This window comes from Nerophis lumbriciformis, linkage group LG20 (genome assembly GCF_033978685.3).
Source record: "Nerophis lumbriciformis linkage group LG20, RoL_Nlum_v2.1, whole genome shotgun sequence".
Classification (NCBI taxonomy): Eukaryota; Metazoa; Chordata; class Actinopteri; order Syngnathiformes; family Syngnathidae; genus Nerophis; species Nerophis lumbriciformis.
This window is the reverse complement of record NC_084567.2, coordinates 40,876,882-40,899,956: the sequence shown is the minus strand read 5'-3', so window position 1 is coordinate 40,899,956 and position 23,075 is coordinate 40,876,882. Positions and strand designations below refer to the sequence as shown.

The window sequence follows — 23,075 nt, the reverse complement described above, 5'->3', positions numbered from 1 at the left end:
CCGTCCTATCTTGTCGATTGCATTGTACCATATGTCCCGGCAAGAAATCTGCGTTCAAAGAACTCCGGCTTATTAGTGATTCCCAGAGCCCATAAAAAGTCTGCGGGCTATAGAGCGTTTTCTATTGGGGCTCCAGTACTATGGAATGCCCTCCCGGTAACAATTAGAGATGCTACCTCAGTAGAAGCATTTAAGTCCCATCTTAAAACTCATTTGTATACTCTAGCCTTTAAATAGCCCCCCTGTTAGACCAGTTGATCTGCCGTTTCTTTTCTTTTCTCCTCTGCTCCCCTTTTCCTTGTGGAGGGGGGGGGGGGGGGCACAGGTTCGGTGGCCATGGATGAAGTGCTGGCTGTCCAGAGTCGGGACCCGGGGTGGACCGCTCGCCTGTGCATCGGCTGGGAACATCTCTGCGCTGCTGACCCGTCTCCGCTCGGGATGGTGTCCTGCTGGCCCCACTATGGACTGGACTCTTACTATTATACTGGATCCACTATGGACTGGACTCTCACAATATTATGTCAGACCCACTCGACATCCATTGCTTTCGGTCTCCCCTAGAGGGGGGGGGTTACCCACATATGCGGTCCTCTCCAAGGTTTCTCATAGTCATTCACATCGACGTCCCACTTGGGTGAGTTTTTCCTTGCCCTTATGTGGGCTTTGTACCGAGGATGTCGTTGTGGCTTGTGCAGCCCTTTGAGACACTTGTGATTTAGGGCTATATAAATAAACATTGATTGATTGATTGATTGATTACTGTGGAGCAAAGACGGCGTCCACAATGTACATCCGAACATGACATGGCAATCAACAATGTCCACGCAAAGAAGGACAAAAACAACTGAAATAGTCTTGATTGCTAAAACAAAGTAGATGCGGGAAATATCGCTCAAAGGAAGACATGAAACTGCTACAGGAAAATACCAAAAAAAGGGAAAAAGCCACCAAAATAGGAGCGCAAGACAAGAAGTAAAACACTTCACACAGGAAAACTGCAAAAAGCTCCCAATAAGTCAGGGTGTGATGTGACAGGTGGTGACAGTACACCTACTTTGAGACAAGAGCTATAGTGATGCATGCTTGGTTATGCTTTAAAGTCATATCCAACAATTGCGACAACGACTTTTTACTGTCAACTGAGTTCGTTTTTTTTAAATGATTTCTGCTGGTGGTGTGCCTCCGCATTTTTTCAAAGCAAAAAAATGTGCCTTGGCTCAAAAAAGGTTGAAAAACACTGCACACCCATGGGACAATTAAGATGCACCTGCAACAGGTAATGGTATCAGAACTCGAATTTAACCCTAAAATGCCCTAAAAAAAATTACCAACATCGACGGCAAGAACATGCCGTGACCGCCCTTGACTTTTTCCTTCTTAATGGATGAGGGATGTACCGGTAAACGGTATAATGATAATTTGTGATAAAATTCCAGACGGTTAGTAATACGTCTAATTTTTTAATTACCGAAAAACCGTCATTCATTAATGCATTTTAGGCAACACGAAGTCAGGCACATGCGCACTAGCGTCGTTTGGCGGACAATCTACACGGACTTTGCTCCAGAGATTAGCCCTCGGAGTACCTACTCAGTGGCCTAGTGGTTAGAATGTCAACCCCTGAGATCGGTAGGTTGTGAGTTCAAACCCCGGCCGAGTCACACCAAAAACTATAAAAATGGGACCCATTACCTCCCTGCTTGGCACTCAAGTGTTGGAATTGGGGGTTAAATCACCAAAAATTATTCCCGGGCGCGGCACCGCTGCTGCCCACTGCTCCCCTCACCTCCCAGTGGGTGAACAAGGGGATGGGTCAAATGCAGAGGACAAATTTCACCACACCTAGTGTGTGTGTGATAGAGATGCGCGGATAGGCAATTATTTCATCCGCAACCGCATCAGAAAGTCGTCAACCATCCGCCATCCACCCGATGTAACATTTGATCAGAACCGCACCCGCCCGTTGTTATATATCTAATATAGACGATGCAAGGCATTAGTGAGGTTATAAAGCTTTTGCCTGTTAAAGAAAGGAGACTGATCCAATGCAGCACAGACATTCGCGTGCCACGCTGTCACGACCCAGACGCACACCAGTGCGCAATCATATGGGAGCCGCGCTGAGCGCACCTCCAAGCGCGTCTCGCTGCCGGCGACGGCCGGGTATGGGCCCGACGCTCCAGCGCCATCCATTTTCAGGGCTAGTTGATTCGGCAGGTGGGTTGTTACACACTCCTTAGCGGGTTCCGACTTCCATGGCCACCGTCCTGCTGTCTATATCAACCAGGGTGAGCCCCACCCCTTTCGTGAGCGCACTGCGCGCGGAGTGACCCCTGTTACGAGCCCCCGGCAACAGGGGTGGCGGGCAGGTAAGCTGCGCGGGCGGAGCGCGCGGAGTGACCCCTGTTACGAGCCCCCGGCCACGGGGGTGGCGGGCAGGTAAGCTGCTTACCTGCTGCGCGTGACGCCGGCCGCGGCGAAGGCGGACGAGGCGGGGTGTCGGTGCGGTGGGCGCGGTGGTGACCCTGGACGTGCGTCGGGCCCTTCTCGCGGATCGCCTCAGCTACGGCTCCCGGTGGGGCCCTCTCGGGGGAAGGGGCCTCGGTCCCGGACCCCGGCGAGGCGTCCCTTCTCCGCTCCGTAAAAGTGTCCATCTCTTTTTTTTTTCTTCTTCTGTTGTGGCATATGCAGCAGGTGCCTGCTCGTTTTTCGTATGTGGGTAACAACATTTAACTATGTATATATATTTCCGAATTGGTTTAACTGCCACCCGCCTGAATTTATTTATAATCTAATTTTTTTTTATTTCAACCGCCCGACCCGACCCGACCCGCGGATAAAATCTAATTTTTTTTAATTTCATCCGCCCGATCCGCGGATAATCCGCGGACTCCGCGGTTGTGCCCGCAAACCGCGCATCTCTAGTGTGTGACAATCATTGGTACTTTGACTTTATTAAACGGAGCAAAGCGCTTGGTGTAACATAATTTTCCCCTCGCATCCCGGGGTGTGTTTAAAAGCGCACTGCTGTGTTTAGATGGAGACAGGTGTGGACAATATTGGAGACACTTGTCCCCACACTAAAAGTACACAGCGAAGGAGAAAACTATTTGATGTTGCTTTTATTTTCTCAATACAGCGTCCATCAGCTGCTGTGACTGAGAGTTAATGAGGTGAGGAAACATGCACCTCATTAACTCGAGACGCTCAGAAAGCTATTTGAAAATGATGTGTAAAACATCATCTATGCAACATTTTGACCAAAGAACCACCATTACATGTTATGTAGACCACAAGGAAGTCTTTTACATTTAGAAAGAAATCATAATATGACCCCTTTAATGCGCCTTATACAGGTAAAAGCCAGTAAATTAGAATATTTTGAAAAACTTGATTTATTTCAGTAATTGCATTCAAAAGGTGTAACTTGTACATTATATTTATTCATTGCACACAGACTGATGCATTCAAATGTTTATTTCATTTAATTTTGATGATTTGAAGTGGCAACAAATGAAAATCCAAAATTCCGTGTGTCACAAAATTAGAATATTACTTAAGGCTAATACAAAAAAGGGATTTTTAGAAATGTTGGCCAACTGAAAAGTATGAAAATGAAAAATATGAGCATGTACAATACTCAATACTTGGTTGGAGCTCCTTTTGCCTCAATTACTGCGTTAATGCGGCGTGGCATGGAGTCGAAGAGTTTCTGGCACTGCTCAGGTGTTATGAGAGCCCAGGTTGCTCTGATAGTGGCCTTCAACTCTTCTGCGTTTTTGGGTCTGGCATTCTGCATCTTCCTTTTCACAATACCCCACAGATTTTCTATGGGGCTAAGGTCAGGGGAGTTGGCGGGCCAATTTAGAACAGAAATACCATGGTCCGTAAACCAGGCACGGGTAGATTTTGCGCTGTGTGCAGGCGCCAAGTCCTGTTGGAACTTGAAATCTCCATCTCCATAGAGCAGGTCAGCAGCAGGAAGCATGAAGTGCTCTAAAACTTGCTGGTAGACGGCTGCGTTGACCCTGGATCTCAGGAAACAGAGTGGACCGACACCAGCAGATGACATGGCACCCCAAACCATCACTGATGGTGGAAACTTTACACTAGACTTCAGGCAACGTGGATCCTGTGCCTCTCCTGTCTTCCTCCAGACTCTGGGACCTCGATTTCCAAAGGAAATGCAAAATTTGCTTTCGTCAGAAAACATGACTTTGGACCACTCAGCAGCAGTCCAGCTCTTTTTTTCCTTAGCCCAGGTGAGACGCTTTGCGCGCTGTTTCTTGGTCAACAGTGGCTTGACACGAGGTATGCGGCAGTTGAAACCCATGTCTTTCAAGCGTCTCTTGGTGGTGGATCTTGAAGCACTGACTCCAGCAGCTGTCCACTCCTTCTGAATCTCCCCCACATTTTTGAATGGGTTTTTTTTTCACAATCTTGACCAGGGCGCGGTGATCCCTATCGCTTGTACACTTTTTCTGACCACAGTTTTTCCTTCCCTTTGCCTCTCCATTAATGTGTTTGGACACAGAGCTCTGAGAACAGCCAGCCTCTTCAGCAATAACCTTTTGTGTCTTTCCCTCCTTGTGCAATGTGTCGATGGTTGCCTTTTGGACAGCTGTCAAATCTGTGAAGTCTTCCCCATGTTTGTGTAGGCTTCAGAACTGGACTGAGAGACCATTTAAAGCCCTTTGCAGGTGTTTTGAGTTAATCAGCTGATTAGTTTGTGGCACCAGGTGTCTTCAAAATGTAACCCTTACACAATATTCTAATTTTGTGACACACGGAATTTTGGATTTTCATTTGTTGCCACTTCAAATCATCAAAATTAAATGAAATAAACATTTGAATGCATCAGTCTGTGTGCAATGAATAAATATAATGTACAAGTTACACCTTTTGAATGCAATTACTGAAATAAATCAAGTTTTTCAAAATATTCTAATTTACTGGCTTTTACCTGTAATCCGGTGCGCCTTTTTAATGAAAATAGACCTGACTAGACCCGCTCATGGGCAGCGCGCCTTTTAATCCGGTGCGCCCTATGGTCCGAAAAATACGGTGTAGGTGTGTGCTGCACGTTCAATAAGATTGCAAAACACTACAAGTTAGAGAGCACGGTGCCACTTTTGTACTTGTTATCAATGTAGGTCACCCAAAACAAGCCCGCTAATAGTAAAGTTTATTGCTTACACACGCTATTTGGCACTTGTCATTTAGATCTTAGTAGATCAGGCTCTAAGTCCGCAATCTTATCACAGTTGTGTAATTAACAAATCATCATGTCGTATATGAAGTGTGATCACAACTTACACAAAGCACCAAGACGTTCATCAGGTGATCAATGCTGGTCCGTTTAAATGTCGTCTTTCCGCTGTTTTGCATCAGTTTGGTGTCCGGACCTGCAACATAATTGATCCAGCTGTTAATCATATGAAATATTGCAAAACATGTTTTCCCTAATGGACTTGCAGTTGCACAAAGGAGATTTTGATTTGTATATTTTTTTAAAAAGGAATACTCTGCATTAATTATGATGCCCGGTACCAGAGGTGTGGACACGAGTCACATGACTTGGACTCGAGTCAGACTCGAGTCATGAATTTGATGACTTTAGACTCTATTTGACAAAATGTAAAAAGACTTGCAACTCGACTTAGACTTTAACATCAATGACTTGTGACTTCACTTGGACTTGAGCCTTTTGAATTGACATGACTTGACATGACTTGCTACTTTCCCCAAAACCCAAAGATGAAAAAGTTATTCGGGGAGCGCTCCGTATTTTTCATTGTGTACTTGTCTATCAGCGTTGCGTGTGTCAGCTGGTGTGCTCTCAGTACAACAGCCAATCAAATTAGATCTACTTTGTTTTCATCACACAGCATTCATCCAATCAAATTGCAGGACAACCAAGGAAAAAGACATGTCCAAACCACACGCCAGTGAACAAAAAATGATGCCTAAAATAATTTCGTTTGGGTATAAAAATTACGAGGTGGTCAACACAAAACGGTTTGCAGTATGCAACACATGCGGTTCCAAAATGACTGATGGAGAGGCAACAACTTCCAACTTCGTCCGGCATTTGAAGTTGCACAAAGAACGGTAAGTTTTGAATGTAAGATAACGTTTATTGGCTAAGTAACGTGACTTTTATTTGCTGTGTAGTTAAATCAGTGAGGCTGTAAACTCACTGCTAACGTTATAACGTTATTGCAAACACGGGAATCTGTTGCAGTTCACTACCTTATTCATACTTTTTGTTCAGTGATTTTTTTCAAGCAGGGTTACGTTAGTCAATATATCACACGTGACGTTAGACGGCGGTCAGCAGCACCGCGTATTTTAGCCACCTAAAAAAAAGACAAAAATAGTAAAATAAAGGTCAGTTAAAATGTATACTATATTATGAATATGTGTACCGTTTTAACTAGCTTTCTGACATACTGTTGGTTGTTTACCTCAGTGGTCCCCAACCACCGGGCCGCGGCCCGGTACTGGTCCGTGGATCGATTGGTATCGGGCCGCACAAGAAATAAATTTTTTTTTTTTTTTTTTTAATTAAATCAACATAAAAAACACAAGATACACTTACAAGTAGTGCACCAACCCAAAACAACTCTCTCCCCCCTTTTGTTCTGGGCATTGAACATGAAGACTCTTCCTTCACTGTTCCGAGTGGCCATGAGAGTCTTGGCAGTGCCTGCCTCCAGTGCTCCAGTGGAGCGAGTTTTCAGCCATGGTGGCATCATACTACGCCCCCATCGTGCACAAATGACTGACAGACTCTTGGCTAATTTGGTCTTTTGCAAATGCAATGCAGCATAGGGCCCTGACATATAAAAAGTACAACTTTTTTGTTATGTTCACGTATATGTCATGTTTTTTCAATGTTAACACTTTTGTACAAATAAGTACATTTGCACTTTATTTTTCAATGTGTTTGTTCTGTAAAGGAATGAGTTAATGTTTAAAATGACTGGTTAATAGTGCTATTATAAAGTGCAATGTCAGCACAATTTTCTTTCCTGCAATTTAAAATGCACTTGTTTTAATAAATAAATACAGCGTTTGAAAAGCATACACAATCTGTGTTAATATATTAGTCTGTGGTTAAAAGGACTTGAAAGGACTCGGAACTCAAAATGCAGGACTTAGGACTTGACTTGAGACTTTCCAGTCTTGACTTTGGACTTGACTCGGGGCTTGCCTGTCTTGACTCGGGACTTGACTCGGACTTGAGGGCAAAGACTTGAGACTTACTTGTGACTTGCAAAACAATGACTTGGTCCCACCTCTGCCCGGTACATTTATATTGGTACTGTACAGTCTTACGTGACGTCTGTCTCCTTACTTGACATAATACAAATGACGCACATATACAAAAAAATTCCGGCGACGTTTGTTTCAGTCAATGCACATGAAGAGGCGAGAGTTGTGGCAGGACAAGTTGTGCCAGCTCACATTTCCATGAGCGTTTTGACACTACTTAACCTCAAGAGGTCGACCCGGGGACGACGGAGTTGCGTAGAGCAGTGTTTTTCAACCTTTTTTTGAGCCAAGGCACATTTTTGCGTCGAAAAAACACGGAGACACACCACCAGCAGAAATCATTAAAAAACGAAACTCAGTTGACAGTAAAAAGTCGTTGTCGCAATTGTTGGATATGACTTTAAACCATAACCAAGCATGCATGACTATAGCTCTTGTCTCAAAGTAGGTGTACTGTCACATCACACCCTGACTTATTTGGACTTTTTTTTGCTGTTTTCCTGTCATGTCTGTGTAATCATGTTTTGTTTTAAGTCATGTTTTGTTTAGTTTCTGGCTTTTCACTCCCTTGTCTTGTTTGCATGATTACCCATTAGTTTCACCTGTTCCACGTTTGGACTCATTGTGCACTCTTGCTTGTCACCATAGCAACCATTAGTTCACCTGTCACGTCACGCACCTGTTTCACGTTTTGAGTCACGCACCTGCTTTCACTAATCATGTCCATAGTATTTAAGTTCATTCATTTTCTGTTGTTCGTGCTGACGACATCCCCGCATTTATGCCCCCTGTCACACTCTATGTACCTCTGCGCACTTCATGCCATGTCAAGTAAGTTTTGTTTCGATTCATGCCACAGTTAGTGTTTTGTTTAATTGTTCATAGTTTCTACCAATGTGCAAGTTTTGTGTTTATAGTCTAGTTTTGTACCTCCGCCCCCGGTGCGCGCTTTTTGTTTGATCATTTTCTTTGTAGTTATAGTGTTAAATAAATAATGTATTTACCTTCACGCCACATCCGGTCCAAATGTTCATTTGCACCTCGGGAGAACAAACCAAGCCAAAGTCCTAGTCTTGACATTTCCCATGCGTAGTGTTTTAGTTCTTGTCTTGCGCTCCTATTTTGGTGGCTTTTTTCTCTTTTTTTTGGTATTTTCCTGTAGCAGTTTCATGTCTTCCTCTGAGCGATATTTCCCGCATCTACTTTGTTTTAGCAATCAAGAATATTTTAGTTGTTTTTATCCTTCTTTGTGGGGACATTGGTGATTGTCATGTCATGTTCGGATGTACATTGCGGACGCCGTCTTTGCTCCACAGTAAGTCTTTGCTGTCGTCCAGCATTCTGGTTTTGTTTACTTTGTAGCCAGTTCAGTTTTAGTTTCGTTCTGCATAGCCTTCCCTAAGCTTCAATGCCTTTTCTTAGGGGCACTCACCTTTTGTTTATTTTTGGTTTAAGCATTAGACACCTTTTTACCTGCAGCTCTAGACAGCACCGACACTCAACAGCACACCACCAGCAGAAATCATTAAAAACGAAACTCAGTTGACAGTAAAAAGTCGTTGTCGCAATTGTTGGATATGACTTTAAAGCATAACCAAGCATGCATCACTATAGCTCTTGTCTCAAAGTAGGTGTACTGTCACCACCTTTCACATCACACCCTGACTTATTTGGACTTTTTTGCTGTTTTCACATGCGTAGTGTTTTAGTTCTTGTCTTGCGCTCCTATTTTGGTGGCTTTTTTCTCTTTTTTTTGGTATTTTCCTGTAGCAGTTTCATGTCTTCCTTTGAGCGATATTTCCCCGCATCTGCTTTGTTTTAGCAATCAAGAATATTTTAGTTGTTTTTATCCTTCTTTGTGGGGACATTGGTGATTGTCGTGTCATGTTCGGATGTACATTGTGCTCCGCAGTAGTCTTTGCTGTCGTCCAGCATTCTGGTTTTGTTTACTTTGTAGCCAGTTCAGTTTTAGTTTCGTTCTGCATAGCCTTCCCTAAGCTTCAATGCCTTTTCTTAGGGGCACTCACCTTTTGTTTATTTTTGGTTTAAGCATTAGACACCTTTTTACCTGCAGCTCTAGACAGCACCGACACTCAACAGCACACCACCAGCAGAAATCATTAAAAACGAAACTCAGTTGACAGTAAAAAGTCGTTGTCGCAATTGTTGGATATGACTTTAAAGCATAACCAAGCATGCATCACTATAGCTCTTGTCTCAAAGTAGGTGTACTGTCACCTCCTTTCACATCACACCCTGACTTATTTGGACTTTTTTGCTGTTTTCCCATGCGTAGTGTTTTAGTTCTTGTCCTGCGCTCCTATTTTGGTGGCTTTTTTCCCTATTTTTTGGTATTTTCCTGTAGCAGTTTTATGTCTTCCTTTGAGCGATATTTCCCGCATCTACTTTGTTTTAGCAATCAAGAATATTTCAGTTGTTTTTATCCTTCTTTGTGGGGACATTGTTGATTGTCGTGTCATGTTCGGATGTACATTGTGCTCCGCAGTAGTCTTTGCTGTCGTCCAGCATTCCGTTTTTGTTTACTTTGTAGCCAGTTCAGTTTTAGTTTCGTTCTGCATAGCCTTCTCTAAGCTTCAATGCCTTTTCTTAGGGGCACTCACCTTTTGTTTATTTTTGGTTTAAGCATTAGACATCTTTTTACCTGCACACTGCCTCCCGCTGTTTCCGACATCTACAAAGCAATTAGCTACCTGCTGCCACCTACTGATATGGAAGAGTATTACACGGTTACTCTGCCGAGCTCTAGACAGCACCGACACTCAACAACAACACATCATTTGCAGACTATAATTACTGGTTTGCAAACAATATTTTTAACCCAAATAGGTGAAATTAGATAATCTCCCACGGCACACCAGACTGTATCTCACGGCACAGTGGTTGAAAAACACTGGCGTAGATCCCGGAAAATTACTCATAGGAGCGTAAGAAGGCTTATTATCGAGCCAAAACATGACAAAAAAATTACACTGCAGAAAAAGTTGTATTGGCACCGAAACAAGTTTTATATTATATATAATATAATATATTTATATTATGTTCTACATGTGGTGAATGTTTATATTGAACTTGGAGAAAGCGAACCACCAGGTTTAAGCAAATAATGGTTGAGCCCATAATAAATTAAGTAGCCTTAGTTGGACATTCGCATGTGAACTGGGTTAACTCTCTCACGAGAAGAGGCAATAAACTCAGACTTCGGAATGCAAAAGTGGAGGAGACGGCGCGGTGATCAGCAGCCAGTTGAGGCACGTCACTCAGTGCCTCAACATGGATTGCGCAATGACTCGGCTAACTGCTGGCCTGCTGTGCAGTGAGACCGCATTGCTATATGAACTATATTATACATTTCCATAGTTTAGTTAGCTGAGGTATATAATGTACAGTGTATTTTGTCAACAACTGTATGTGTGTAAAGTATTTCTTGTGCTGAGCGATCATAAAACGGCTGCAAAAGACGCACTGGCTGAGGCTCGCCTCCTGCACCCCCGCCGTAGAATTGTTATATCAACTAAAGCCCACACTTAAACTTTCCACGTGCAAGATTGAATCTATTTAAAAAAATTATTTCATAAGAAGCCAAAAAGTGCAAAAACAAATAATGTTCGTGTTGGAGGAGTTGTGAATGACTGCAGGGACACAACATTAGATACACCTGCAGACTGCATGTGTACCTAATTCACAACTCCTCCAACACGAACATTATTGTTTTTGCACTTTTTGGCTTCTTATTAAATAACTTTTGTAACCTATTTTCATGGGCTTTCCTCTTTGTGATGTTAAGTTCCTGTTATGCGCTGTTATACAGTATATGCCTTGAGCTCTTATTTTGAAGGCGCTAAGAGCGGAAGTGATGTCACGTTGCGGAGGTTTTTGAAAGAAGGTAAATAAAGTGGTCCTCGTGTAAACTGGAGCCTCCGTGTTTGTTATTTTGTAGTTTCATACAGTATAGGCGACATTTATAAACCCTCGGTTACACTTTTTTAAATAGATTCAATCTTGCACGTGGAAAGTTTAAGTGAGGGCTTTAGTTGCGGCGCATGGACTTAATTTATAAGTAAAGGTAAGACCATAATAAAGTTTTTTTTTATTAAATGTGCTTTTTTTGTGTGCTACAGTTTGTATGTGTAAAGTTAAAGTTAAGTTAAAGTACCAATGATTGTCACAACGCTCAGTCACAGCAGCTGATGGACGCTGTATTGAGAAAATAAAAGCAACATCAAATAGTTTTCTCCTTCGCTGTGTACTTTTAGTGTGTCTCCAATATTGTCCACACCTGTCTCCATCTAAACACAGCAGTGCACTCTCTGCGAGGGGAAAATTACATTACACCAAGCGCTTTGCTCCGTTTAATAAAGTCAAAGTAGCAATGATTGTCACGCACACACTAGGTGTAATGAAATTTGTCCTCTGCATTTGACCCATCCCCTTGATCACCCCCTGGGAGGTGAGGGGAGCAGTGGGCAGCAGCGGCGCCGCGCCCGGGAATCATTTTTGGTGATTTAACCCCCAATTCCAAGCCTTGATGCTGAGTGCCAAGCAGGGAAGAATGCTGGTATGAGCTTTTAAACATAACCCGTTAACTGCTGCCAATCAAATGGTGAATAAGATACTCTTTAGGGTTCATATGTTTGTAAATCTGACTGTGATGAAGTCAGTGCCTCACCAGCCATCAACCTCACCGCACGTCACTCACTGCCTTACATGGTCAGGTTGAAATCTCCTGAATTAACACACACCCAGACAGAGAAAGGCTCCTCCAAGTTGGAATTGCCTCATTTTTTGACTTGACCTCCTCCAGGTACTGCAGTCCTGCATAATGAGGCTCGCTTATAATAAAGCAACTTTTGGTTCAGTAAAGCGTCTCCGACGTCTCTTTTAAATCAGTCGCATTGTCTTGTTGCCCCTGTCCGGACGAGGACGACAAGACCAGAAATACACATCACCTGGCTGGCGATCGACTAACACACCCTCCGCGATCGACCGCGAGCACCCCTGCCATAGGTGAGTAGAGGTGTCAATAGTAGACGGCGGTTTTAGGTTTACCTCCAAAGATAACCAGTCCAAAGCACCAATCTGTGTTCCTCAGAGTGCATCCTCGTAGAAGCACTTTGTCGTTGTCCAAAGAGTACATTTGTCCATCCACTGTTAGTGTGCCTTTAAATTTGTCTAGACGGTTGTTTGGAGGTTCACATCTTACTTCACCTGAAAGAAACAGATACATTATTTACATATTGTCAGACGTGTAACCCCAAATAACATTTGGGTCGCACCGTTGAAGTTGGCCAGTGCTTCAACGCTTCCTCCCAGCTCTCCAGTGACAGTCAGAGCCTGTTTCACTTTCAGGTTGGTTTCACTAAAAAGATCACGAAGACATGAGAACGGAAAGAAGCGGGAAATAATATGGGGTCATACCCGTCTAATTCTGCTGTTTCAACGTAGACCAGATTGAGAGGCTCGCTGCTGGAGAGCAAAAGAAGGTCTGCCTGGAAATATGGTTTGACATTAGGTGGAATAAAGCTACCGTATTTTTCGGAGTATAAGTCGCACCGGCCGAAAATGCATAATAAAGAAGGAAAAAAACATATATAAGTCGCACTGGAGTATAAGTCGCATTTTTGGGGGAAATGTATTTGACAAAAGCCAACAGCAAGAATAGACATTTGAAAGGCAATTTAAAATTAAAGCTGCAAGCAGCGTTGGTCGGGCCCGCGTATTTGGCAGGTGCTAGTCCTAAGTGTCCCAATACTTTTGTCCAGTTTTAGTAGTACGTGTCCCAATACTTTTGTCAAGTTGTAGTCCGAAGTGTCCCAATACATTTGTCCAGTGTAGGTGTCCCAATACTTTTTTTCCAGTGGTAGTCCTAAGTGTCCCAATACTTTTGTCCGGTTGGTAGTCATAAGTGTCCCAATACTTTTGTCTAGTATACCTACCTTGTCTGCATTGTGTGGGCACGCTGGTGCTTCCTGCTTTTAAGCAGCCATCTTAAAAAAACAGCAGCGCAGCGGTTTTTTGAAGGGTCATAAAATCCAAACCGGAGCAGTTAGAAAAAACGCTGTTCTGTACTTTTATACACAAGGGTTCAATCTCTCTCCTGTGTTAGTTTGAAGCCGAAACGACAAACGCGCTCAGAGGAGATAGTTTTTGAAGGAAGGTGACCGGTTTTTACAAAAAAATTGTTTTGAAGGGGGAATAGCAAACTTCCACGCTGGTGCTTCCTGCTTTTAAGCAGCCATCTTAAAAAAAACAGCAGCGCAGCAGCATCAGCGCAGCGGTTCTTTGAAGGGTCATAAAATCAAAACCGGAGCAGTTAGAAAAACGCTGTTGTGTACTTTTATACACAAGGGTTCAATCTCTCTCCTGTGTTAGTTTGAAGCCGAAACGACAAACGCGCTCAGAGGAGATAGTTTTTGAAGGAAGGTGACCGGTTTTTACAAAAAAATTTGTTTTGAAGGGGGAATAGCAAACTTCCTGTTGATTTTTGCGGGGGGGTTGTCAATCGATGAAATGTAGGTCTAAGTGAGACCTACATAGAGGTTTTTGTTTCATGTCTCTCCGACCTTCCCAGTGGGAGTTACAGGCAGTTTTGTCATGTTTTTCTTTCGGAGTATAAGTCGCACCGGCCGAAAATGCATAATAAAGAAGGGAAAAAACATATATAAGTCGCACTGGAGTATAAGTCGCATTTTTTGGAGAAATGTATTTGACAAAAGCCAACAGCAAGAATAGACATTTGAAAGGCAATTTAAAATTAAAGCTGCAAGCAGCGTTGGTCGGGCCCGCGTATTTGGCAGGTGCTAGTCCTAAGTGTCCCAATACTTTTGTCCAGTTTTAGTAGTACGTGTCCCAATACTTTTGTCAAGTTGTAGTCCTAAGTGTCCCAATACATTTGTCCAGTGTAGGTGTCCCAATACTTTTTTTCCAGTGGTAGTCCTAAGTGTCCCAATACTTTTGTCCGGTTGGTAGTCATAAGTGTCCCAATACTTTTGTCTACTTTTAGTCTGAAGTGTCCCAAGACTTTTGTCTAGTGTACCTACCTTGTCTGCATTGTGTGGGCACGCTGGTGCTTCCTGCTTTTAAGCAGCCATCTTAAAAAAAACAGCAGCGCAGCAGCATCAGCGCATCGGTTCTTTGAAGGGTCATAAAATCAAAACCGGAGCAGTTAGAAAAACGCTGTTCTGTACTTTTATACAAAAGGGTTCAATCTCTCTCCTGTGTTAGTTTGAAGCCGAAACGACAAACGCGCTCAGAGGAGATAGTTTTTGAAGGAAGGTGACCGGTTTTTACAAAAAATTTGTTTTGAAGGGGGAATAGCAAACTTCCACGCTGGTGCTTCCTGCTTTAAAGCAGCCATCTTAAAAAAACCAGCAGCGCAGCAGCATCAGCGCAGCGGTTCTTTGAAGGGTCATAAAATCAAAACCGGAGCAGTTAGAAAAACGCTGTTGTGTACTTTTATACACAAGGGTTCAATCTCTCTCTTGTGTTAGTTTGAAGCCGAAACGACAAACGCGCTCAGAGGAGATAGTTTTTGAAGGAAGGTGACCGGTTTTTACAAAACATTTGTTTTGAAGGGGGAATAACAAACTTCCTGTTGATTTTTGCGGGGGGTTGTCAATCTATGAAATGTAGGTCTAAGTGAGACCAAAATAGAGGTTTTTGTTTCATGTCTCTCCGACCTTCCCAGTGGGAGTTACAGGCAGTTTTGTCATGTTTTTCTTTCGGAGTATAAGTCGCACCGGCCGAAAATGCATAATAAAGAAGGAAAAAAACATATATAAGTCGCACTGGAGTATAAGTCGCATTTTTTTGGAGAAATGTATTTGACAAAAGCCGACAGCAAGAATAGACATTTGAAAGGCAATTTAAAATTAAAGCTGCAAGCAGCGTTGGTCGGGCCCGCGTATTTGGCAGGTGCTAGTCCTAAGTGTCCCAATACTTTTGTCCAGTTTTAGTAGTACGTGTCCCAATACTTTTGTCAAGTTGTAGTCCTACGTGTCCCAATACATTTGTCCAGTGTAGGTGTCCCAATACTTTTTTTCCAGTGGTAGTCCTAAGTGTCCCAATACTTTTGTCCGGTTGGTAGTCATAAGTGTCCCAATACTTTTGTCTACTTTTAGTCTGAAGTGTCCCAAGACTTTTGTGTAGTGTACCTACCTTGTCTGCATTGTGTGGGCACGCTGGTGCTTCCTGCTTTTAAGCAGCCATCTTAAAAAAACAGCAGCGCAGCGGTTTTTTGAAGGGTCATAAAATCCAAACCGGAGCAGTTAGGAAAAACGCTGTTCTGTACTTTTATACACAAGGGTTCAATCTCTCTCCTGTGTTAGTTTGAAGCCGAAACGACAAACGCGCTCAGAGGAGATAGTTTTTGAAGGAAGGTGACCGGTTTTTAAAAAAAAATTGTTTTGAAGGGGGAATAGCAAACTTCCTGTTGATTTTTGCAGGGGGGTTGTCAATCTATGAAATGTAGGTCTAAGTGAGACCTACATAGAGGTTTTTGTTTCATGTCTCTCCGACCTTCCCAGTGGGAGTTACAGGCAGTTTTGTCATGTTTTTCTTTCGGAGTATAAGTCGCACCGGCCGAAAATGCATAATAAAGAAGGAAAAAAACATATATAAGTCGCACTGGAGTATAAGTCGCATTTTTTGGAGAAATGTATTTGACAAAAGCCAACAGCAAGAATAGACATTTGAAAGGCAATTTAAAATTAAAGCTGCAAGCAGCGTTGGTCGGGCCCGCGTATTTGGCAGGTGCTAGTCCTAAGTGTCCCAATACTTTTGTCCAGTTTTAGTCCCAAGTGTCCCAATACTTTTGTCAAGTTGTAGTCCTAAGTGTCCCAATACATTTGTCCAGTGTAGGTGTCCCAATACTTTTTTTCCAGTGGTAGTCCTAAGTGTCCCAATACTTTTGTCCGGTTGGTAGTCATAAGTGTCCCAATACTTTTGTCTAGTGTACCTACCTTGTCTGCATTGTGTGGGCACGCTGGTGCTTCCTGCTTTTAAGCAGCCATCTTAAAAAAACAGCAGCGCAGCGGTTTTTTGAAGGGTCATAAAATCAAAACCGGAGCAGTTAGGAAAAACGCTGTTCTGTACTTTTATACACAAGGGTTCAATCTCTCTCCTGTGTTAGTTTGAAGCCGAAACGACAAACGCGCTCAGAGGAGATAGTTTTTGAAGGAAGGTGACCGGTTTTTACAAAAAATTTGTTTTGAAGGGGGAATAGCAAACGTCCTGTTGATTTTTGCAGGGGGGTTGTCAATCTATGAAATGTAGGTCTAAGTGAGACCTACATAGAGGTTTTTGTTTCATGTCTCTCCGACCTTCCCAGTGGGAGTTACAGGCAGTTTTGTCATGTTTTTCTTTCGGAGTATAAGTCGCACCGGCCGAAAATGCATAATAAAGAAGGAAAAAAACATATATAAGTCGCACTGGAGTATAAGTCGCATTTTTTGGAGAAATGTATTTGACAAAAGCCAACAGCAAGAATAGACATTTGAAAGGCAATTTAAAATTAAAGCTGCAAGCAGCGTTGGTCGGGCCCGCGTATTTGGCAGGTGCTAGTCCTAAGTGTCCCAATACTTTTGTCCAGTTTTAGTCATAAGTGTCCCAATACTTTTGTCTAGTGTACCTACCTTGTCTGCATTGTGTGGGCACGCTGGTGCTTCCTGCTTTTAAGCAGTTATCTTAAAAAAACAGCAGCGCAGCGGTTTTTTGAAGGGTCATAAAATCCAAACCGGAGCAGTTAGAAAACCGCTGTTGTGTACTTTTATACACAAGGGTTCAATCTCTCTCCTGTGTTAGTTTGAAGCCGAAACGACAAACGCGCTCAGAGGAGATAGTTTTTGAAGGAAGGTGACCGGTTTTTACAAAAAATTAGTTTCGAAGGGGGAATAGCAAACTTCCACGCTGGTGCTTCCTGCTTTAAAGCAGCCATCTTTAAAAAAAACAGCAGCGCAGCAGCATCAGCGCAGCGGTTCTTTGAAGGGTCATAAAATCAAAACCGGAGCAGTTAGAAAAACGCTGTTCTGTACTTTTATACACAAGGGTTCAATCTCTCTCCTGTGTTAGTTTGAAGCCGAAACGACAAACGCGCTCAGAGGAGATAGTTTTTGAAGGAAGGTGACCGGTTTTTACAAAAAAATTGTTTTGAAGGGGGAATAGCAAACTTCCTGTTGATTTTTGCGGGGGGGGTTGTCAATCTATGAAATGTAGGTCTAAGTGAGACCTACATAGAGGTTTTTGTTTCATATCTCTCCGACCTTCCCAGTGGGAGTTACAGGCAGTTTTGTCAGTTTTTTCTTCCGAGGAGCAGTTTTTTCAGCATTTTTTGAAATTTGGGGTTAGGTTTTTTTTATTAAATCGCAATTTTTGCCAGTCCTGATGTGTGTGTGTTCAGTTCGGTGAGTTTTGAAGCATGTTAAGGGGGTCAAATTACAGCTCAAAGAGGCAAAAGTGACTGTTTTTAGTACATTTTTGTCTTGAAGGGGGAATTGCCAACTTTCTGTTGATTTCTGCCCAAGGATGTACAATGATGAAATCTAGGTCTAAGTCAGACCTACATAGAGAATTTTGTTTCATGTCTTTCCGACCTTCCTAGTGGGAGTTACAGGCAGTCTATTTTTTTTTTTCTAGGGGGCGCTAGAGCGCAATTTTGAGTTTTGGGGTTCGGTTTTTTCATTAAAAGACAATTTTCGCAGGTCCTGATGTGTGGGTGTTAAGTTCGGTGAGTTTTGAAGCATGTTAAGGGGGTCAAATTACAGCTCAAAGAGGCAAAAGTGACTGTTTTTAGTACTTTTTTGTCTTGAAGGGGGAATTGCCAACTTTCTGTTGATTTCTGCCCAAGGATGTATGAAATGTAGGTCTAAGTGAGACCTACATAGAGGTTTTTGTTTCATGTCTCTCCGACCTTCCCAGTGGGAGTTACAGGCAGTTTTGTCATTTTTTTCTTCCGAGGAGCAGTTTTTTCTGCGTTTTATTCAAAAATTGCGCTAGAGCGCAATTTTGAGATTTGGGGTTAGGTTTTTTTTATTAAATCGCAATTTTTGCCAGTCCTGATGTGTGTGTTCAGTTCGGTGAGTTTTGAAGCATATTAAGGGGGTCAAATTACAGCTCAAAGAGGCAAAAGTGACTGTTTTTAGTACTTTTTTGTCTTGAAGGGGGAATTGCCAACTTTCTGTTGATTTCTGCCCAAGGATGTACAATTATGAAATCTAGGTCTAAGTCAGACCTACACAGAGAATTTTGTTTCATGTCTTTCCGACCTTCCTAGTGGGAGTTACAGGCAGTCTAGTTTTTTTTTTTTCTCCTAGGGGGTGCTAGAGTGCAATTTTGAGTTTTGGGGTTCGATTTTTTCATTAAAAGACAATTTTCGCAGGTCCTGATGTGTGGGTGTTCAGTTCGGTGAGTTTTGAAGCATGTTAAGGGGGTCAAATTACAGCTCAAAGAGGCAAAAGTGACTGTTTTTAGTACTTTTTTGTCTTGAAGGGGGAATTGCCAACTTTCTGTTGATTTCTGCCCAAGGATGTACAATTATGAAATCTAGATCTAAGTCAGACCTACATAGAGAATTTTGTTTCATGTCTTTCCGACCTTCCTAGTGGGAGTTACAGGCAGTCTATTTTTTTTTCCTAGGGGGCGCTAGAGCGCAATTTTGAGTTTTGGGGTTCGGTTTTTTCATTAAAAGACAATTTTCGCAGGTCCTGATGTGTGGATGTTCAGTTCGGTGAGTTTTGAAGCATGTTAAGGGGGTCAAATTACAGCTCAAAGAGGCAAAAGTGACTGTTTTTAGTACTTTTTTGTCTTGAAGGGGGAATTGCCAACTTTCTGTTGATTTCTGCCCAAGGATGTACGATTATGAAATGTAGGTCTAAGTGAGACCTACATAGAGGTTTTTGTTTCATGTCTCTTCGACCTTCCCAGTGGGAGTTACAGGCAGTTTTGTCATTTTTTTCTTCCGAGGAGCAGTTTTTTCTGCGTTTTATTCAAAAATTGCGCTAGAGCGCAATTTTGAGATTTGGGGTTAGGTTTTTTTTATTAAATCGCAATTTTTGCCAGTCCTGATGTGTGTGTGTTCAGTTCGGTGAGTTTTGAAGCATGTTAAGGGGGTCAAATTACAGCTCAAAGAGGCAAAAGTGACTGTTTTTAGTACTTTTTTGTCTTGAAGGGGGAATTGCCAACTTTCTGTTGATTTCTGCCCAAGGATGTACAATTATGAAATCTAGGTCTAAGTCAGACCTACATAGAGAATTTTGTTTCATGTCTTTCCGACCTTCCTAGTGGGAGTTACAGACAGTCTATTTTGTTTTTTCCTAGGGGGCGCTAGAGCGCAATTTTGAGTTTTGGGGTTCGGTTTTTTCATTAAAAGACAATTTTCGCAGGTCCTGATGTGTGGGTGTTCAGTTCGGTGAGTTTTGAAGCATGTTAAGGGGGTCAAATTACAGCTCAAAGAGGCAAAAGTGACTGTTTTTAGTACTTTTTTGTCTTGAAGGGGGAATTGCCAACTTTCTGTTGATTTCTGCCCAAGGATGTACAATTATGAAATGTAGGTCTAAGTGAGACCTACATAGAGGTTTTTGTTTCATGTCTCTCCGACCTTCCCAGTGGGAGTTACAGGCAGTTTTGTCATTTTTTTCTTCCGAGGAGCAGTTTTTTCTGCGTTTTATTCAAAAATTGCGCTAGAGCGCAATTTTGAGATTTGGGGTTAGGTTTTTTTTATTAAATCGCAATTTTTGCCAGTCCTGATGTGTGTGTGTTCAGTTCGGTGAGTTTTGAAGCATGTTAAGGGGGTCAAATTACAGCTCAAAGAGGCAAAAGTGACTGTTTTTAGTACTTTTTTGTCTTGAAGGGGGAATTGCCAACCTTCTGTTGATTTCTGCCCAAGGATGTACAATTATGAAATCTAGGTCTAAGTCAGACCTACATAGAGAATTTTGTTTCATGTCTTTCCGACCTTCCTAGTGGGAGTTACAGGCAGTCTATTTTGTTTTTTCCTAGGGGGCGCTAGAGCGCAATTTTGAGTTTTGGGGTTCGGTTTTTTCATTAAAAGACAATTTTCGCAGGTCCTGATGTGTGGGTGTTCAGTTCGGTGAGTTTTGAAGCATGTTAAGGGGGTCAAATTACAGCTCAAAGAGGCAAAAGTGACTGTTTTTAGTACTTTTTTGTCTTGAAGGGGGAATTGCCAACTTTCTGTTGATTTCTGCCCAAGGATGTACAATTATGAAATGTAGGTCTAAGTGAGACCTACATAGAGGTTTTTGTTTCATGTCTCTCCGACCTTCCCAGTGGGAGTTACAGGCAGTTTTGTCATTTTTTTCTTCCGAGGAGCAGTTTTTTCTGCGTTTTATTCAAAAATTGCGCTAGAGCGCAATTTTGAGATTTGGGGTTAGGTTTTTTTTATTAAATCGCAATTTTTGCCAGTCCTGATGTGTGTGTGTTCAGTTCGGTGAGTTTTGAAGCATGTTAAGGGGGTCAAATTACAGCTCAAAGAGGCAAAAGTGACTGTTTTTAGTACATTTTTGTCTTGAAGGGGGAATTGCCAACTTTCTGTTGATTTCTGCCCAAGGATGTACAATGATGAAATCTAGGTCTAAGTCAGACCTACATAGAGAATTTTGTTTCATGTCTTTCCGACCTTCCTAGTGGGAGTTACAGGCAGTCTATTTTTTTTTTTTCTAGGGGGCGCTAGAGCGCAATTTTGAGTTTTGGGGTTCGGTTTTTTCATTAAAAGACAATTTTCGCAGGTCCTGATGTGTGGGTGTTCAGTTCGGTGAGTTTTGAAGCATGTTAAGGGGGTCAAATTACAGCTCAAAGAGGCAAAAGTGACTGTTTTTAGTACTTTTTTGTCTTGAAGGGGGAATTGCCAACTTTCTGTTGATTTCTGCCCAAGGATGTACAATTATGAAATCTAGGTCTAAGTCAGACCTACATAGAGAATTTTGTTTCATGTCTTTCCAACCTTCCTAGTGGGAGTTACAGGCAGTCTAGTTTTTTTTTTTCCTAGGGGGCGCTAGAGCGCAATTTTGAGTTTTGGGGTTCGTTTTTTTCATTAAAAGACAATTTTCGCAGGTCCTGATGTGTGAGTTTTGAAGCATGTTAAGTGGGTCGAATTAGTGCTCAAAGAGGCGGCCGGTATAATAATAATAAAACCTTACAAATTCAATAGGTCCTTATGTCCCATTGCATAAGGACTCCCTTCGGGAGTCCTTATGCAATGGGCCATGCGGGCCCTAATAAATCAAGAATAGTGAACAACAGGCTGAATAAGTGTACGTTATATGAGGCATAAATAACCAACTGGTATGTTAACGTAACATATTATGGTAAGAGTCATTCAAATAACTATAACATATAGAACATGCTATACGTTTACCAAACAATCTGTCACTCCTAATCGCTAAATCCCAGGAAATCTTATACGTCTAGTCTCTTACGTGAATGAGATCAATAATTAGGGCCCGCATGGTCCCTTGTTTAAGGACTCCCAAAGGGAGTCCTTATACAATGGGACATAAGGACCTATTGAATTTGTAAGGTTTTATTCTTTATTCTTTATTCATCCGCCGCCACATTAAACTGTAATTTGACCCACTTAACATGCTTCAAAACTCACCATATTTGACCCACACATCAGGACCTGCGAAAATTGCCTTTTTTAAAAAACACCGAACCACAAAACTCAAAATTGCGCTCTAGCGCCCCCTAGGGGGAAAAAAAACTAGACTGCCTGTAACTCCCACTAGAAAGGTCGGAGAGACATGAAACAAAAACCTCTATGTAGGTCTGACTTAGACCTACATTTCATAATGGTATATTCTCGGGCTAAAATCAACAGGAAGTTGGCAATTCCCCCTTCAAGACAAAAAAGTACTAAAAACAGTCACTTTTGCCTTAACATGCTTCAAAACTCACCAAACTGAACGCACACATCAGGACTGGCAACAATTGTGATCTAATAAAAAAAACCTAACCCCAAATCTCAAAATTGTGCTCTAGCGCAATTTTTTAATAAAACGCACAAAAAACTGCTCCTCGGATGAAAAAACTGACAAAACTGGCTGTAACTCCCACTGGGAAGGTCGGAGAGACATGAAACAAAAACCTCTATGTAGGTCTCACTTAGACCTACATTTCATAAATTGACAACCCCCAGCAAAAATCAACAGGAAGTTTGCTATTCCCCCTTCAAAACAAATTTTTTGTAAAAACCGGTCAGCTTCCTTCAAAAACTATCTCCTCTGAGCGCGTTTGTCGTTTCGGCTTCAAACTAACACAGGAGAGAGATTAAACCCTTGTGTATAAAATAACAGAACAGCGTTTTAATACCTGCTCCGGTTTTGATTTTATGACCCTTCAAAGACCCGCTGCGCTGATGCTGCTGTTTTTTTAAGATGGCTGCTTAAAAGCAGGAAGCACCAGCGTGCCCACACAATGCAGACAAGGTAGGTACACTAGACAAAAGTCTTGGGACACTTCAGACTAAAAGTAGACAAAAGTATTGGGACACTTGGGACTACAACTTGACAAAAGTATTGGGACACTTATGACTACCACCGGACAAAAGTATTGGGACACTTAGGCCGAAAACTGGACAAAAGTATTGGGACACTTAGGCCGAAAACTGGACAAAAGTATTGGGACACTTGGGACTGCAACTTGACAAAAGTATTGGGACACTTAGGACTATCACTGGACAAAAGTATTGGGACATTTAGGACTAGCACCTGCCAAATACGCGGGCCCGACCAACGCTGCTTGCAGCTTTAATTAGGGCCCGCATGGCC

General features: G+C 42.3%; 1 protein-coding gene across 3 annotated transcripts in view; it reads right to left on the bottom strand.

Annotated features, from left to right (window-relative positions):
- The window catches only part of LOC133619687 (phospholipid-transporting ATPase ID-like), a 98,180-nt gene that overhangs the window by 57,586 nt on the left and 17,519 nt on the right, over positions 1-23,075 (bottom strand). For all 3 annotated transcript variants that reach the window (XR_009817456.2, XM_061980904.2, XM_061980905.2), the window contains exons 8-11: positions 12,715-12,785; positions 12,573-12,655; positions 12,346-12,504; positions 5,317-5,405 (exon numbers count right to left, since the gene is read on the bottom strand). Coding sequence is in view for 2 of the 3 variants with exons in the window: in XM_061980904.2 (XP_061836888.2) it covers positions 5,317-5,405; positions 12,346-12,504; positions 12,573-12,655; positions 12,715-12,785 (402 nt within the window). In the remaining variant the exon portion in view is untranslated. The remainder of the gene's footprint in view (positions 1-5,316; positions 5,406-12,345; positions 12,505-12,572; positions 12,656-12,714; positions 12,786-23,075) is intronic.